The following is a 16448-nucleotide window of genomic DNA, read 5'->3' as shown; positions in this document are numbered from 1 at the left end:
ACTTGGGAAGAGAGGAACTCTTTCTTTTCTCTTGTATGACAACATATAAAAAACATGATCTTGGAATTGCTTCTGACTGGGTTCTTTTCCAGAAGAAAAGCAGAAGAAGGGGTTGGAGATGTGGCTCAAGCACTACAGTTCAAACCCCAATACCACCACAAAAACAAAAACAAAAAAAATCTTGAGAAAGTCTTTCAAAAATATGTATCAAATTAAAAAAAGAAAAGAAAAGCAGAAGGAAGCTGTATTGGTTTTCTAGGGATGCTGTAATAAACATCACAAAATTGGATAGCATAAACAAGAGAAATTTATTTTCTTATAGTTCTAGAGGCTAGAAGTTTAAAATTAATGTGTCAGCAGGCTTGACTCCTACTGGGGCTTTGAGGGAAACTCTGTTCTATCTCCCCTACATTTTGGTGTTTTCTGGAAATCTTTGGCATTCCTTGCTTTGTAGATGCATGTATCTGCCTCTATTCAAATGACTGTCTTCTCTCTGTGTATATCTGGGTTCAAATTTCCTTCTTCTTATCATTTGACCTCGATCACATTTACCTAGATCATATTTCTAAGTAAGATTATATGCATTTATTCTAATGAATTTGAAGTATGCTATTCAACCCAATACAGAGGCTACATTAGAAAAGCAGCCAGGAGATGGGAAGACAGAGAACTCTGATGACAGCTTTTCTGTTCTGAGCCCAGTCTTTCTAGGTAAAGCCAGCTTCATCCTGAATGTCCTAGATATGAGAGCCAAAACATTATCTCCTTTTTCCTTAAGCTAGTTTGAATTTGATTTCTGACACTTGAAAGTAAAAACATCCCAACTAATGTAGTGGTGAATAGAAACCCAGAAAAAAGCAGTACAGGGTCTTAACAATTGACTAAATTTTAGTAAGAAAATGTGATTTTTTTCTTTTCCTCCTTCCTGTACCATCTGCCAGTCTTAACATTGAACTCCCTACCAATACTTTACTGTGCTTGTCTCTAGTGCCTTCCAGGGTCTCTCTGGTGGGACTGTTTTCCAGGGAGAGAGCTTATGACTTGACTTACTTTTTCTTTTGCCTAATTGGACTCAAATATCCAGGAATATCCCTTGGTCTCCAAGAATTGAGGACAAAACTTGAGCTGGATTTGCAAGCCGATGCAGGGAAATATTTGGGACATAAGAGAGAGTAGAGGGCTGATTCATAATGCTACTCCTTCTTGGCATTTCTGGTGCCCAACACAATGCCAGACATGCAGTAGAAGTTTAATAACTACTGACAGGCTGAAGGAAATAGCATGTATTTGATGGTTATAAAGGAAAATGTGAACAAACTCATGAAAGATATGATCGCAGCCCTTGGGAGCCCTCAGTATATTTGGAGAGATAATACACACCTATGAAGTACTTATATAATAGCATAATAAGAGTTGCAGCCTAAATGTTTGGGACTCTGGAAGGAAAGAGCTGTGGATCAAAGGAGAGAGGTCACTGAATATTGGGGAGCCATCAGGCAAGGACTTGGGGAGGGGGAATAACTTAAATTGGGTCTAGAAAGACAGAGTAGCTTTTAGAAAGGAGAAGAGTAGAGAAGAACATATAGAAAGAGCTTGGCATCCTTCCAGGATGATGTGTAGACCGGGTAGGTGGAGGTGGTGGGGTTCTGGTTGGTGATGGGGAAGTGAGGGTGAAGAGGAAAAGCCTTTGGACCCTCAGGCTCTGGGAAGCCAAGATCCCACTCAGTAACCCTAAAGAAGAGCAGAATAGAATCATTTCCTCTCCCAGTCATCTAGACTTCACATTGGACAAGATGTGAGGTCCTATAATGGGGTTTTGTGTGTGTTGTGGGTTGTGCTCAGGTTGTCAACCTGCGGTTTAATGTTGCTGTGGTTTGAGTTTTGTCTGTTTCTTTAAGGACTTCTAGCTGTATGTGACAGAAATTAGGCATTGTTGAACCTTTTCCTTTTTGCTTGTTATTAGTTTGCAGCAGGAGACAAGTTCCTCCAAGCTCAGGGCTGATTCTAGCATTCTCTACCCTTATCCTCCCGTATACTCTAACTTTACTGCTTCCTTTCTGCGGGGGCTGGCAGGGGAGGGAAATAGGTAAGGGGATGATGTTTCTTGCCAATTTTCCAGCTGGGTTCTATGTCTGGCATTTTTGGGTTCCTGCTTGTGGGCGAGAGAGACCAAAGGTGACCTCTCTCCTGGATTGCTGCCTATCCCTCCCATCTCCCAGCCTGCTCCTGCCAGACTCCCTCAGGGATTGCTCTTAGGAAAGAAACTGTCTTGGATGTTGGTGAAAGGCTTCTGCTGAGGCATCTGTCCTCCTGTGGCCTCCTTGTCCACAGCAGCCTGGATGTCCCTGGCAGCCCGGATGCCGGACTTAATGGCAGTGTCGATCCAGGCATGGGGCAGGCAAGTATGCTCACCAGCAAAGTAGATTTGGCCCTCTGGCTGGAAAAGCTGCTTTGAATAGTCCACAAATTGGTAGGGTGTGAACTCAGCAAAGGCACCAATGGTGAGAGGGTCCAATGACCAGTGTTTGACCACTGAGGAGGGGCACATGCGCTGCAGCAACTCCTTGGGTATCTGGTGCACTGCTGCCAGGTCATCCAGGACAATATCCACCACCTGCTCCTGCTTCATGGCAGTGAAGAAGAGCGAATCATCATCCACTGTGTAGGAGGCCAGCAGAATGCCCTTGCCACCTGGGAAGCTGTGGCTGGGGTAGTGGATGTAGCGGGAGGGCCGGTCAGTGATGGAGACTCCTCCCTGAATGCCATCCCGTTCCCAGAAGCGCTCATCACAGATCAAAACTACTTTGGTAGCACTGGTGTAGTGCACTGAGCGCAGGGCATCTCTCTTGTCAGGGGACAGAGGTGGCTGGAAGGTGATGAGGCGAGTAGCCTTGGCTGAGGCAGAGATGATGACATAGTCAGCGGTGAGATTGTGCAGCAATGAAGTGGGCCCGCCTGTGCGGTACAAAACTTGAACTTCAGGCCCATCCCTCACTACCATCTCCACCTTGGACCCCAAATGGATGGTACCAGGCTTCAGGCTGGAGCAGAGGGCACTGGGGAGCTGGTCAAAGCCACCAGTGATCTCAGAAAATCTGCAGGGGTGAAGAGAGCGTGAAAGTGGGAGACACTACCAGGCTTGTGTGACCCATTGCCAGACGTGTTCCTGGTCTAAAAAGGGAGGGAACCAGCTCCCTACACCTTGTGCAGGACACTTCATATACCATAATCATAATTAATATAGAGTGCTGTGTCAGGAAGGGATTGCTGCTTAATTTGATAGCTTGGATAACTGACCCAGAGAGAAGAGATTTTCCCAAGATCACATACGCAGTCTAATGCTGGAGCCCATGAATTCAGCTGCCTTGTAATTCTCCTTCTGAGCAGTCCTACAGATCTGGGTTTGGAGTCTGGCTTCAGCCCTAGCCCAAGTTGTGTGAACTTGGGTAAATTTTATAATAACTTAGCATCATCACCTATGAATTAGCTTGGAATAATAGTATCTACCTTTCAGGGTATCCTTAGCATTAAATGTGACAATGCCTGGAAAGTGCTCTGCACAGCACCTGGCATATACCCAATGGGAGTGGAGTCCCATTTGGGCCCCAGATGAGCCTTACTCGTCACTCTTGGAGAAGATGCTGGCAATCCTCAGGGACTCCAGGAGGGACTTTTGGTATCCAGCATTCTCGTTCATCACATCCCCAATCATCTGCACTGCTCCTCTGCTCAGCATCCCTTCTTTTAGCAGGAAAGCCTGTTGGTAGGGGGTTGGGGGGGCACACCATAGAAGGAAGTGTAGTATAGAGGGCCCAGTGTAAAGGAAGGGGCCTGCAAGGGTGGGACTGGACTCCAGGAAGGCAAAGGCTTTGTCAGTGAGAAGAGAGCATCCTGGTATGTAGAGGAGAATAGGCCAAGCACAGAGCCCATCACCCCACCTCCATCCTGGGGCTTTTTATCTCACTCACCTTGGTGGAGTAGGAATCATAAAAAGACATCAGGTGGCTACAGTTGAATGTCTTCAGACTTTGTTTGAGCTGCAGAAGGGGAGGAAAGACACCACCATCAAGGTGGGCCTCCTAGTCACAAGGAGCATTCAAGCTGCTGTGGACAAGGAGCTATGGGGATTGGGCAACGGGGAGCTATGGGGATTGGGTAACGGGCACCTATGCATGCCTTTAGATGAGTTCTCTAGGTGTCCCTGGAAGAGGTAAGGACAAGGAAGAGGGGTGATGAAAGGACCAGGGGAAGGGTTCTTCTAGGAGCTCCTACATGCTTTTCTTCCTCTAAGTTTCTCCTCTTTGTTTAAAGACCTTTTTGAGACTAAAGTTTAGGACAAAGATCTTCACTATGACTCAGGAGAATTGATCACCACCAAGAATTGGCTGATCCCAATCTAGTAGTCTCTTTCCTCCCACTGTTGCTGACTAAGTAATGGGCCATTGGACCACCCAGGGACAGGAAAAGAGAGGGAGCTAGATGTGGGGTTGAGGGTAGGACAGTCTTATAGGAGGAAAGTGGACCAATCACAGAAGCACCAGGTAAAAGTCAGAGGACCTGAGTCCATCCACTAACTTGTTGGGCTACATTAGGCCAGACCCTTTTCCTTCCAGACCCTAGCTGGGATAATGTAGTAGGCACCTGGGTGATGGACTGGTGCAAGAGATTCATAGCACTCTTGCCCCTCTCTTTGGGGTTCATGGAATAGCCCAAGAGCTCTGGGTTTTCCTTGATCTCCCAGGCACGATAGTGTCGTTGGTTGATAAGGTACCAGGTGTTTTTATCATATTGGATGAACTTGTTCAGCTTCAGGCCAAGCTTCTTGATATAGCTGTGAACCAGCCTAGAGCAGAGACAGACATAATGTGGTCACTATCCTTGTTCCTGTTGGTCCCATAGTAGAAACTGCTTCCGGGAAAATCCATTTCTTCTTGTGCCCAGGGGGCTCAGCCTAACTGCTTGCTCAATTCTAATCTCATTTTCCTCTTGCTATAGGCATTGTTTTTTTCCCCCTTCTGGTTTGCCCTGGGGATATAGGGGGTGGGAAATTCACCCATCACTCAATTAAGACCCTTTAGGAAATCCTAGATAATAGGACTCAAAAGTAGAGCTAGAGGCCTTTTAGTTTGGACAATTTTTGAAATTCCATTTTCCATTTCTAAGTAAGTTTGAGGCTGTATCTAATGACTCACAGTTTGGGCTGGTTGAGTTGTTTTTTGCTTTTTGTGGTTTGGAGGGAAACTTTGGGTTCAATTTACATAAAAGGCAAAAAATAAAAAAAACCAGAAGTCATATTTGTGGAGGTATGTGGGATGCCAGGTTGGAGATCTTTGTTTTGTTTTGGAAGCCTCAGAATCCGGGGCTTTGTTCTCTTCTGGAGTCAAATATGGTTTAGGAGTCAGGCATATGATTTGATTTTGAGGAGCTCCATCACTTTCTCTTAGGAGAAACTAGAGTGAGTCACTTAACATCCCTGAGCCCATTTCTTGATTTGTAAATGAGAATAAGAGTGTCAAAATACAGGGTGGTGAGGATCAACAACTCCATAATTAATATAAAATACCAATTAATATAAATATAATGCTTAGCACAGGGCCTGGCACAGCTAGTGCTCAACACTTGGTAGCTATTAATAGTAACTATTATTGTAATTTCACAGCCTAATGTGATATAATTGACATATAAGAAACTGCCTATATTTAAGCTGTACAATTTGATGAGTTAATGGCAACGGTTATAATTTGTTTGGGATCTGTCATTTCCCATGTGACTCTCAGCTTTGAGCCCTAATCTCCTCTGTTAAATGGAAGAAAAGCATTAGTCTTGACTTACTGAGTTGAATCGCCTGATGCAGTGAACCTGAAAGGGCTTTGACATGATGGTGGCAGGGTCCCTCCCAGCTCTTCCTTATCCCTCCTACCTGCCCTTTGCTCCCTCTCTCTCCCTCGACTCACCTGTGGGATTTGGGGATTCTCATGGGCCCGAGTTCATAGTACCAGCCTTCCTCCTTGTTCCTGAATGTGACCACTCGACCTCCAACATGGTCACTGGCTTCCAAGATGGTTACCTAGAGTCCAGAGAGGCTGCTGTCATTTCTAGAGATGATCTGTCCCTTCTCCCCTCCCTCTGCTTCCACCTCCACATGGCCATGTGCTGTGGCCTAGAATCCTCAGCATCAGGCCCCACACGGGCAGGACAGCTTTACCGGGTCTGGTTCCTCCAGAGGAGTCCTGAGTAATGTAAATGAATCTGAAGAGACCCTGTTGGCCAGGGATAGGCATCTCTTGGCCCTATCTAGGCCAAGATATGTGATATAATTGACATATAAGAAACATACTAGACATACTAGATAGGGACAAGAGATGCCCTATCTAGTAGCACAGCTCTTTGCTTTTGTTTCCATGAGAACACAAATGGCCCTTAGCAATGATTTAAGGGTGAAGAGTTTCAGAGACCCAGTGGGTTATGTGCAGAGAGTTGGCTGTAATTCCATCCTTTTTTTTTTCCCCACCCAAGGAGGCAAATTGGAGGCAAATGATTGAGATCCCTCCAAGGACTCCTCACCTGGTGACCAGCGTCCTGAAGAGTCTTAGCTGCTGTCAGGCCTGCCATGCCAGCTCCCACTATAACCACACGCTTGGACAGTGGGGAGGTGTGGAGTCCATCCTGGGCTGTGATGAGGAAGGACTCATAATCTGGGTCCTGGAAGCACTTGGCCAGGTCCTCATAGTAGGAAAGGCAGTTGGAGGCAGCCAACAGAAGTCCCAAGATCAGAATTCCTGTGGGCAGAAAAAGCAATAGATGTGGCCTTTCTGGGGCCCAAGCTCTGGACTCTACCCGCCCTGCCCAGGATGAGCTTGACTGTGTGAACAGGTATAGGAAAACCAGATCAGGACAGTGTCTGGTGAGTATGTGGTTGTAGATGGGTGTATTTGTGACTGTGTCTATGTAGGAGTGATTGTGTTGTGTGGGGTATAGATGCATGTGTGAACTGTAGTGGTGTTAGTTTGTGATTAGTGTGTGATTGTGAATGTGGCTTGCAAGTTTATGTGTGTGCATGTGATTGGAAATTCATGGGTATGACAGGTTGATATTTGATTGTGCCTGCTTCTGTTGGTGAGTGAATATGTGGGTTTGTCTGTGAGTGTGTAAAGGACTGATTCTGTACACAAGTCAGTTTGTGAGCACGTTTATGTTACTGCTCTGTACAGCTGTGTATTGTTCATGATTGTATGTGAGGAGCATGTTTGTGGAATGCTGTGGGCATATGAACCTGTATGGGAAGGCAAGACGGACTGAGAACTGGAGTGTGTGGACCTGGATTTGAAAGAGTGAGGGTAACGAGCCTGAATGCGAATATGGGTGCTGGTGTGCATTCTGTGCATGCATTTTGAGAGTGAGGATATCTGTATTCGGGAATGTATGTATTTGTGAGTGTGTGTACCTGTGTGCAAAAGAAAGGGTGTGTGCAGGCATAGTTCTCTTAGGAGGTAGGGAGTGAGGAGTGACCTGTAGAAAACTGGCAGTCTTACTATTCTCCAGCCTTACAATATTTTCCCCAAAGCTTTTTTAGGTATTGAATGTAACACTAAGATTAGAAACCATTGCTCAGGGAGTTGATGACCACCATGCAAAAAGTCCTGAGTGATTTGATTTTCTTCCTAGAGAAACACATTTGGGAGCCTAACACTGTGGTCTCCTCAGTGTCTGTCAACTGCTCCCAAGTGGAACAGGCAGGAACTATGTACATTGCACTCCTACTAGCTCTAGATCTTTGGCAGGTGAGAACCTTTCAGTTCAGTCTTTGTACTGGTGGCATAACTGAAGCTTCCAGAAGGAAAGGGAATTTCAGGGAGTACCTGCTGAGGATGAAGCAGGAGACCCAGACAGCTCACAGTGCATACCTTTCCCAATATCAGGAGAGCCTTCCACTGGGCCAACCCTTCAGGAAAGAGGAAAGGGGTCACCAAGCCCAAGGGAAAGAATCCCCAAGCCTCATCTCCTCTTTCCACACCAGATCTACCTCAATCTCCCTAGTCCATTTTTCTCTCCTGGCAAATTTCTCTATCTCCCTGAACTATTGCCATTTCTGTCTCAACCCCGTGTCCTCCCACTTGAGTGGACGCAACCTCAAGACTTGTTCTCCAGACCCATCTCCATTCTATTGGCCTGCTTTCAACACCTCTACCCATCCTCAGCCCCTGGATGAGCTTCTATTCCTTCCCCATCTTCCTTCCCCGTGCACACTCCTAAACTCAGACTTGTCCTCAGACCCATGTCAAATCCTTTGACGTATATCCCTCCTCCTGGTACAGTTCCTCTCTCAGTTTCAGTGTCCAATACCTCCATCTCAGGCTCTTCCTTCTCAGACCTAGAGGAGGGACTCCACTTACCATTCATCTTGGCCATGGCCCTGAAGCTCATGCTGGGCCCTAGGCAGTTCCCCTCTCTTTATGAGGAGCTAGCTCACTTTACCAGTAATTGGCTCTTGTCCCGGCAGCCTGCCCATTGGCTGGGTCAAGCAGGACAGCCCTGCCCTCAAGGCTTGGTCTGTCAGGTGAGATGACCATGGTGACTAACTCCACCCTCAGTTTCATCTTCCCTCCTAGGAAAAGCCCCTTCTCAGCCCAGATCCTAGCTTTGGGTGCCAATTGGGAGAGGGGATGTAGGAGCAGGAGGGCCATCCCAGACCTGCTATGATCACCTCCCACCAAGAGGTGAGGGCTGGCTAGACACTCAAGTGTCTGGGCTCCCATTACAGACCAAATTTCCTGACTGCTCCCAACAGACAAAGTCCCGCTCCCACTGGTGTTCCACGTATGGGCTCTTCTGCTCTGCTGTGAGTCTATGGAGGGGATCTGCCAGGCGCTCCAGTGGAAAGGCCATGCCCTCCTTGCCCCTCTTAGGGGCATCTGGCAGTCAGACAGAGTTCTCTGGCCTGACCTATTTGCAGAGGAGAGTATCTTTTGCCCCTTCCTCTGGGCCCTCCAGGGTTTCCTTAGGCACAGTGGGGCTCTTTGGCACTGGAGCTCCTTCCCCTGTGAATGAGGCCAGCTAGCTGAAGTGCCAAGGCCAGTTTTTCCTCTGTGCACTGCGGGGGATGGGGGTTGGAGGGGAGGGCAGGAGGAGGGAGACAGGCTGGCTAACAAGAGAAGTGGGCAGAAAGGGTGCACCACCAATCAGAACTATGGAGCTAGGGAGGGGGCAGGAGGGGCACAGTTAGGGGCACTGTGTAGCCAGGGCCCAGGTCTCTGATCCTGGCACCAAGGGTGGCTAGTCTTGAACTCATGATCCTCTTGCTTCAGCCTCCCAAATGCTGGGATTATAGAAGTGAACCACCACACTCATCTTCCTAGGATGTTTTAAGGGTGAACTGAGATTTTTTGAATGAAGAGTCTGGCATAGCACCTTGCACTTGGTAGTTACCTAAGTTGGTTTTCTTTTTTCCTGTTGGAGCTAGGATTTGGACTGAGACCAGACGGCAAAAACTGTAATACCTTTGAAATGGCATTAATTCTTCTACCACAGGGCTTCTGGGAGGAACCAGTGCAAGTGGAGACTTACTGTATGAACTGCAGGGCTTTGGACATAGGTCAGGCTCTCTCTTTTTCTCTCCCTCTCTTTTTTCCATTTCCTTTATTTTTTGTAATAGCTCTATTGAGACATAATTCACTTGTTTAAAGTGTATTCAGAGTTGTGAAAACATCACCACAATCAATTTTAGAACATTTTCATCACTCCTAAAAGTGATGAAATATGGTATTTTTCAAGCCACCACTTCCCACTCTCCCCATCCCCAGCTCTAAGCCACCAATAATCTGCTTTCTGATTCTGGAGATGCTTATCCTGGAAATTTCATATGACTAGAAGAATAAATACATGGTCTCTGTGGCTCACTTCTTTCAGGTAACGTCTTCAAGCTTCATCTATGTTGCAGTATGTACTGGTATTCACTCCTTTTCATGGCTAAACAGTATTCTGTTTGTGAATATGCCACATTTTATGGATCCACTGATTAGTTGATGGCTATTTGTCTTTTTTCCACTTTCTGGCTTTTATGAATGATGCCGCTCTAATCATTCAATACTTTGAATTCAATACTTTGAATGTTTAGATTCTTGTCCATACATGATTTTGTGTGGACATAGTCTTTCCTTTCTCTTGGAATTATACTTAGGAATAGAATTGCTGAGTTGTATATCTACATTTAACATTTTAAGGAACTGGTAGACAGGTTTTTAAAGTGGCTGCACCATTTTACTCCCCACTAACAATGGGTGAGAGCTCCAATTTCTCTTCATCTTCACCAACAGTTTTCATTATCTGTGTTTTTGATTACATTCCTCCTTGTGGGTGTGAAATGGTATCTTGCCATGGCTTTGATTTCTATTTCCCTGAGCGCTATTGATGTTGGATATCTTCATGTTCTTCTTGGCCATATGTCTTCTTTGGAGAAATGTCTGTTCAAATCCTTCCCTAGTTTTTAAATGGGTTATCTCTATCTTAATTATTGGGTTGTTCTTTATATACTGTAGATACAAGTACTTTATCAGATATATGATTTGTAAGTATCTTCTCCTGTAGGGTTTCTTGATGGTTTCCTTTATAGCACACACAGAAGTATTTATTTTGATAAAATCTAATTTATCTGTTTTTTTTCCTTGTAGCTTTTGGAGTAGATCTAAGAAACCATTGCCTGATCTAAGGTCATGACATTTTACCCTTAGGTTTTATTTAGGTCTTTGGTCCATTTTGGAGTAATTTTGTATATGATATATGGTAGGAGTCTAATTTCATTCTTTTTCATGTGAATATTTGTCTCAGCATCTTTTTTTAAAGAGACTATCTTTTCCTCCATTGAATAGTCTTTGTGTCCTTGTCAGTATCACTTGACAATTAATTTTAGGGTGTATGTCTGAACTGTCAATTCTAGTACATTAAATTGCATGTCGGTCTTTATGCCAGCACTATACTGTTTTAGGTACTATAGCTTTGTAGTAGGTTTTGACACTGGAGGCATTAGTCTTCCAACTTTCTTCTTTAAGAATGTTTTACCTATAATGGGTTCCTTGAACTTTCTTATGAATTTTCGGGTGAGTCTGTCATTTTCTGAAAATGACAGAATTATGATAGTGATGTATTGAATCTGTTGATCAGTTTAGGGTATACAGACGTCTTAACCATTTAAAATCTTCTGACGTATGAACCATGAACCACCAAATTGCCATGTGACCGGAACTCCCCTCATGAAGTAGGTGATATTTGACTTACAAGGTACTGGGGTATGCACAGTAGCTCCACAGAATCAAATGATAGTGCACAAAAAGTTGGGCTTTAGCAGGCCCTGAAGGCATAAGTGGCCCAAGCAGCCTACTCCTGCTACCTTGCCCTCCATAGCCTGAACCTGCTGCCTCCTGTGGAGTCCTATGATTGATGCATGAAGAAGGGAAAACTCATGCCTGGTTTTCAAATGATTCTGCATATTGTGCAGGCACCTGAAAGTGGACATCTGCAGCATTATGGCCCCTGTCTGGGATACCCCTGAAGACTATGTGGAAGAGAAATCTTTCCAGGGGAAGAACACCAAGCAGGGCACTTGGTGGTTCCTTTAGTATGGACAGGAAAATGAGTTAGAGGTGAGAGTCTGTACTGTTCAATGCACTGTGGCCAATGGGTTGGCTAGATGGTCAGGGAGCTGGACAGAACGTGATTGGAAAATTGGTGAGAATGAGTGTGGGAGAGACAGCACTCTTTGAACTGGAAAATGTTGTGAATATGTCTGTGTCCCATGCAAATGCTCACTAAAGGATGCCCTCACGAAAGAGGGCTTTTAACAACCAAGTGGATACAATGACCTTTGTGAATGGCCAGTCAGCCTCTTTCTCTGGCCATTCCTGTTACTGCCCAATGGATTCATGAACAAACTGGCCAAGATGTCAGGGATGGAGGTTACACTTGGGCTCAGCAACATGGACTCTGACTTACCAGACTTAAAAAGCAGGCTTGGTTTTATTCTTTTTTGTCTTCTTTCTTTCTGGGTGGCTGGTTGTTAACCATTTACCACCTGTTAAATCTCAGACTGCCATTACTAATTCTCTGTAACTCTTTCCTCACCTGAAAGTGATGACAATAATACGAGGTCTCACAGAAATGTTTTGAATATTAAATGAGTTATTACAAGTAAACACTTAGAAGAATACCAGGTACCCCGTAAGAAACACCCTATAAGATTTTGCTATTATTTTCATCATCACCGTCATTTTGCTGTTATTTTTATTCTATTAGTTTGTCAGATCTGTGTGTCCTTCTGTTGACTCACACAGAATTGCCTGGGGAAATACAAACACCAGGACTCAACATGTAGAGGATATACAGGATCAGATCCCTGTGATTAAATAATTATTGCTGGGCAGATGGACAGCTCTTTCTTCAGTTTCCCAGAGAGGAAGGCAGATGAGATAACCTGGGGGTGGGGCAACAGAAAGGGCTCATAGCTGGGAGGCAAGACATTGAGATTCTAGTCTGCTACACTAACCCTGGTTCAGAGTCACTTTTCTTTTGGGGGTTTTAATTCGCATGGCTGTAAAAGAGTAGGGATATGGATATATTGAAAGCCTTTTCTGACTCAAAGTAGCTCAGTGACCAACAACAGTGTGAGTGACTTCCTCAGGTTTGGCTCACGATAGATGCTCAGTATCTGTCATCATTATTGCCACCGTCATCATCAGACCATGATCACCGTCTATGAAACGGGACCATAAGGCCTCCCTCTCACGAGTGCTGGGAGGACCCGGTGAGAAAATATACGTGAAAGTGCTTTGTAAAGGTCTGTGAGGATCCCAAGGGACCAGTAAGATACTCTTCATCATTAGTATCATTACCACCTCCTGATATTCCCTTTAGCTTCCCTCCCCAGACACAAACCCAGAAAACTTTCTGGGTTACTTATCTTACTAAATGGACTAATTCCCAGAAGAGCCCTTCCAGAGGCATTCTCAGCCTGGGGACAATTAGGGACTCCTAGGTTGTTAGGATTGACACAGCCCCTAGCTTTTTCTTGTCATTGTCTTCTCCTTGAAACCTATGGGCCACTTCATTCAGAATCAAACCTTTAGAGTCTGCTTCTTTCTTTTTCTCTTTTGGGGTACGGGATTTGAACTCAGACCTCACACTTGTTAAGCAGGTGTACTACCACTTCAGCCACTCTCCAACCTTCGACTGGCCTCATCTCCACTGGTGATCATGACCAGAAGGGACTTTGGTTACAGTTCAGGTACAACCATTAGTTTAGACCTAGATACGTAAGCACATAATATTACAAATTCAGCCCCCGCCCAAGAGGCAAGTGCTGGGTTCTGGTGTTGGCTCTACATTGTCTAGCTGCAATTTGACCTTTGCCAAATCCCTCTCATTTTCCTGGTGTGGTTCACTTCTCTGGGAAATAGGCAAATAGGACCACACTTGTCCATCTTTGAGTAATTCTGTTATTAAAAAAATTAGAGTGGCCCAAGTTTCATCCTATTTATGACCCTAGATGGATTCTGACCTCAGGCAAGTCACTGCATTTCCCTGAGCCTCAGTTTCCTCTTCTATTCAATGGGGAGATGAATCTCTACCTGAACTAGACCACCTCTTCAGAGCTGAAGTGAGGGTCAATTACAAGTGTGAGAAGAGTTCAGGCCAGTGGTATGCCATAAGTACTTAACATTCAGCATTGGAAGGGGCCCAGAGCTGGGGGTGGTTCTAATTTGTGTTCTTTGCCAGGTTTTGTGGTATAAATATACCCATCATGGCCAATGCCAAGGTAGTAACAATAGGTCACTCTGCACAGTAGCACATTAATATATAGTATTTCCACCAAATAAATCCAGTAGACATATGAAACCTCTAGAACACAGGCAGCATTAAGATGTAGCCAAACAATTAAGATGTGCAGAGTTTTAAGCATCTATTGCCTTTGTAGTTTTTTTTTTTTCAGTGCTGGAAATTGAACCTTTAACAGGCTAGGCAGGCACTATATACCTCTGCATTTTATCCACATTGCTTCTGATGAAATTTATTTAATTATAGTGTTATAGTTTAACTTTAAAAGTGGATATGTTCACAACATTTCTAAAACTTTAACAATTGCTCCAGGGTCCTGAGGCAGAGTAGAAAGGACTGCAGAGAGTCCAATCTGCTCCTTCTGAATAGTTGGGAACCAAGGCCCAGAAAGAGGCAGGGACCAGCACTGATTGTCCTGGAAAGTTGGCTAGGACTTGTGCCATGGTTGTCAACATTTCATTTAATCTTCCCAGCAACCCCAGAAGAGATTACTATTAACATTTTACAGAGGACTGAGGTAGAATAACAGCAATTTTTAGAGAACAGAAACTAAAGCTTGACAGATCTGAATGTGAATTCTGGTTCTGCCCCTGTAAGATGTGAGCTCCTGAGCAAGTACCGTCACTTCACTGGGCCTCCATAGCCTTGTGTGTGACATAGGGATGATGTTGCTTACATTTGACAGAACTTAGTTTGGGACTTGATATAGGGCAGGTCTTATTATCAGCAGAGAGAATCACCTGTTCAAGGTATTCTACTGGTAGAGAATGCCAGATGACTTTGATTTGCCCAATGTAGTTCAGGAAGAAATAGAGTGACTCAAACATGGTCTATTTGACAAGTCAGGTCTCAGGAGTTTGAGCAGTAAAAGCATAATTGGAATGAGAACTTAAATTCTTGACATGTCTACCAAGTGACCAGGTGCCACCCCCTCTCACCTGAACTACTTATATCTCCTAAGAAGGCTAGAAAAGGAAATAGGTCACTCTCTCTCCCTCTGGGGGGTTGTTTCCTCCTGCTCTGTCCCCAAAGGCCTCTTCTTTGTAGGGTTCTGTTGACAGTATTCAGGGAATTCTATCTTGGCATCCTCTCTAGGGACAGGGGCAGCACCCCCCCCTCGGTCTCCCAGGAAGGCCAGATGAAGAGGCAGGACCATAAAACCTTAGCAGCTTGTCTCACTGGGAGGGGCTGAAATGGTTGAGTCTTCTCCATCAGCATCCAAAGACCCAATGGTCAAGGTCTTCAGGAGTCAGGGTTGGTTTGGCCGGGTGCAGAGAGCACCTCCATAGAGAAAAGGCAGGAGCGCAGTCCCTGACTCTCAGAAACCTTGGGCTTTTCTGGAGACTGGGCTAACTAGAATTCTGAGTCCCTGGACTCAGTTGCCAAAGAAACTTCCTGGTTAGTTTCTTTTCCTTAAAAGCAAAGAACAACCTTTCAGTGGATCCATGGGGAATAAGATGCTTGGGGCTGTGGGTAGGATCCCAGGCATCTGTGGGGTTGGAGGTCAGAAGTAGCCAAGCCATCCATCCCCAGGTCCTCTGTGTGCCTACATCTCAACACCTCTCTAGCCCTTCCCTCACTGCCCACTGTTCTTTCCTAACCACCTTGTATCTCAACCCCCTCTCATTTGTTCCTCCTTCCTGGTCCTTATTTTATTCATTTATTATTTTTTACTGTAGTTCTCTGAATCAAGTCATATTCTAGGTAGTAGAAACAAGGAAGCAAATAATACAATGACTTAAACTTAAAGGTATTCAAGTTAAGTGGAAAGACACATTCATGAAAGGACAGTGATGGTCCACATCCTGGAAGGAGCCTTCTACTGTCCCAGAGACCCACCTCCAGGCTCTTTAGGGGTCTGGGGTATTGTAAGTGAACACAGAGACTGCTGGGCTGGAAAATCTTGGAAGACTTTGTGGACTAGATGGTGTCCCCCATCTCATGGAAAATTAAGTTTGACTCAGAGAGAGAGGCTTTTACAAAAATTTACTAAACCCCAGATGGTCATAAGTTCCCAACTCTCCTTCCATTGATTCTCTTTCAATACAACCCCATAGCCTCCCACATTCAAGTACTGATGGAGGCAATCTTGTAAACAGAAGTGGTTTGTCCCTACCACTTCAGTCCTATGTCCTGGGAGGGTTCTGGTACAATCTTGTATGGTCACCTTACCTCCCCCTCTGAATTCCACATAGACCATGATTCTATAGTATCCCATGTTAAACCTCAATAAGCTCAAATTCATGTGCCAATGGGGGAAATTTGCATTCTTCACTTTTTCTACTTAAGAGACTGGTTGCTGGAGGTAGGAGAAGGTGATGATTAAGAATATGCTTTAAAGTAAGTTTGCCTCAATTCAAATCCAAGGTCCACCATACCACCATGTAATCTGGAAGAAGCCACTTGCTTCTCTATGCTTTAGTTTTATCACCTATAAGGTGTGGGCAAAAATAGTTCCTTCAATGAGATATTGTGAGGTTGAGCTGAAGTTAGTGTAATAATGCCTGGCAGACATAAATTACTCATTAAAATAGCCATTATCATTATTGAAAGGAAAGTTATGAATTCACTCTTTTAGTTGTACTTTATTGCAGGTATGCTATTTCCATTATCTGGGAATTTGG

At 44.8% G+C, this 16448-nt stretch overlaps 1 protein-coding gene across 1 annotated transcript; it reads right to left on the bottom strand.

The window, feature by feature from the left end:
• Positions 1-2239: 2239 nt before the first annotated feature.
• LOC109678621 (L-amino-acid oxidase-like) lies at positions 2240-8424 on the bottom strand. The gene is made up of 7 exons (XM_020154119.2): positions 8394-8424; positions 6565-6779; positions 5955-6067; positions 4642-4843; positions 3969-4037; positions 3621-3757; positions 2240-3095 (listed from the first exon to the last, which is right to left on the bottom strand). The coding sequence occupies exons 1-7, from the start codon at positions 8422-8424 to the stop codon at positions 2240-2242; spliced, it is 1623 nt and encodes a 540-aa protein (XP_020009708.1).
• Positions 8425-16448: the final 8024 nt, after the last annotated feature.

This window comes from Castor canadensis, chromosome 7 (genome assembly GCF_047511655.1).
Source record: "Castor canadensis chromosome 7, mCasCan1.hap1v2, whole genome shotgun sequence".
Taxonomy (NCBI): Eukaryota; Metazoa; Chordata; class Mammalia; order Rodentia; family Castoridae; genus Castor; species Castor canadensis.
Note: the sequence above shows the minus strand (reverse complement) of the source record. Positions and strands in the feature narration are given on the sequence as shown.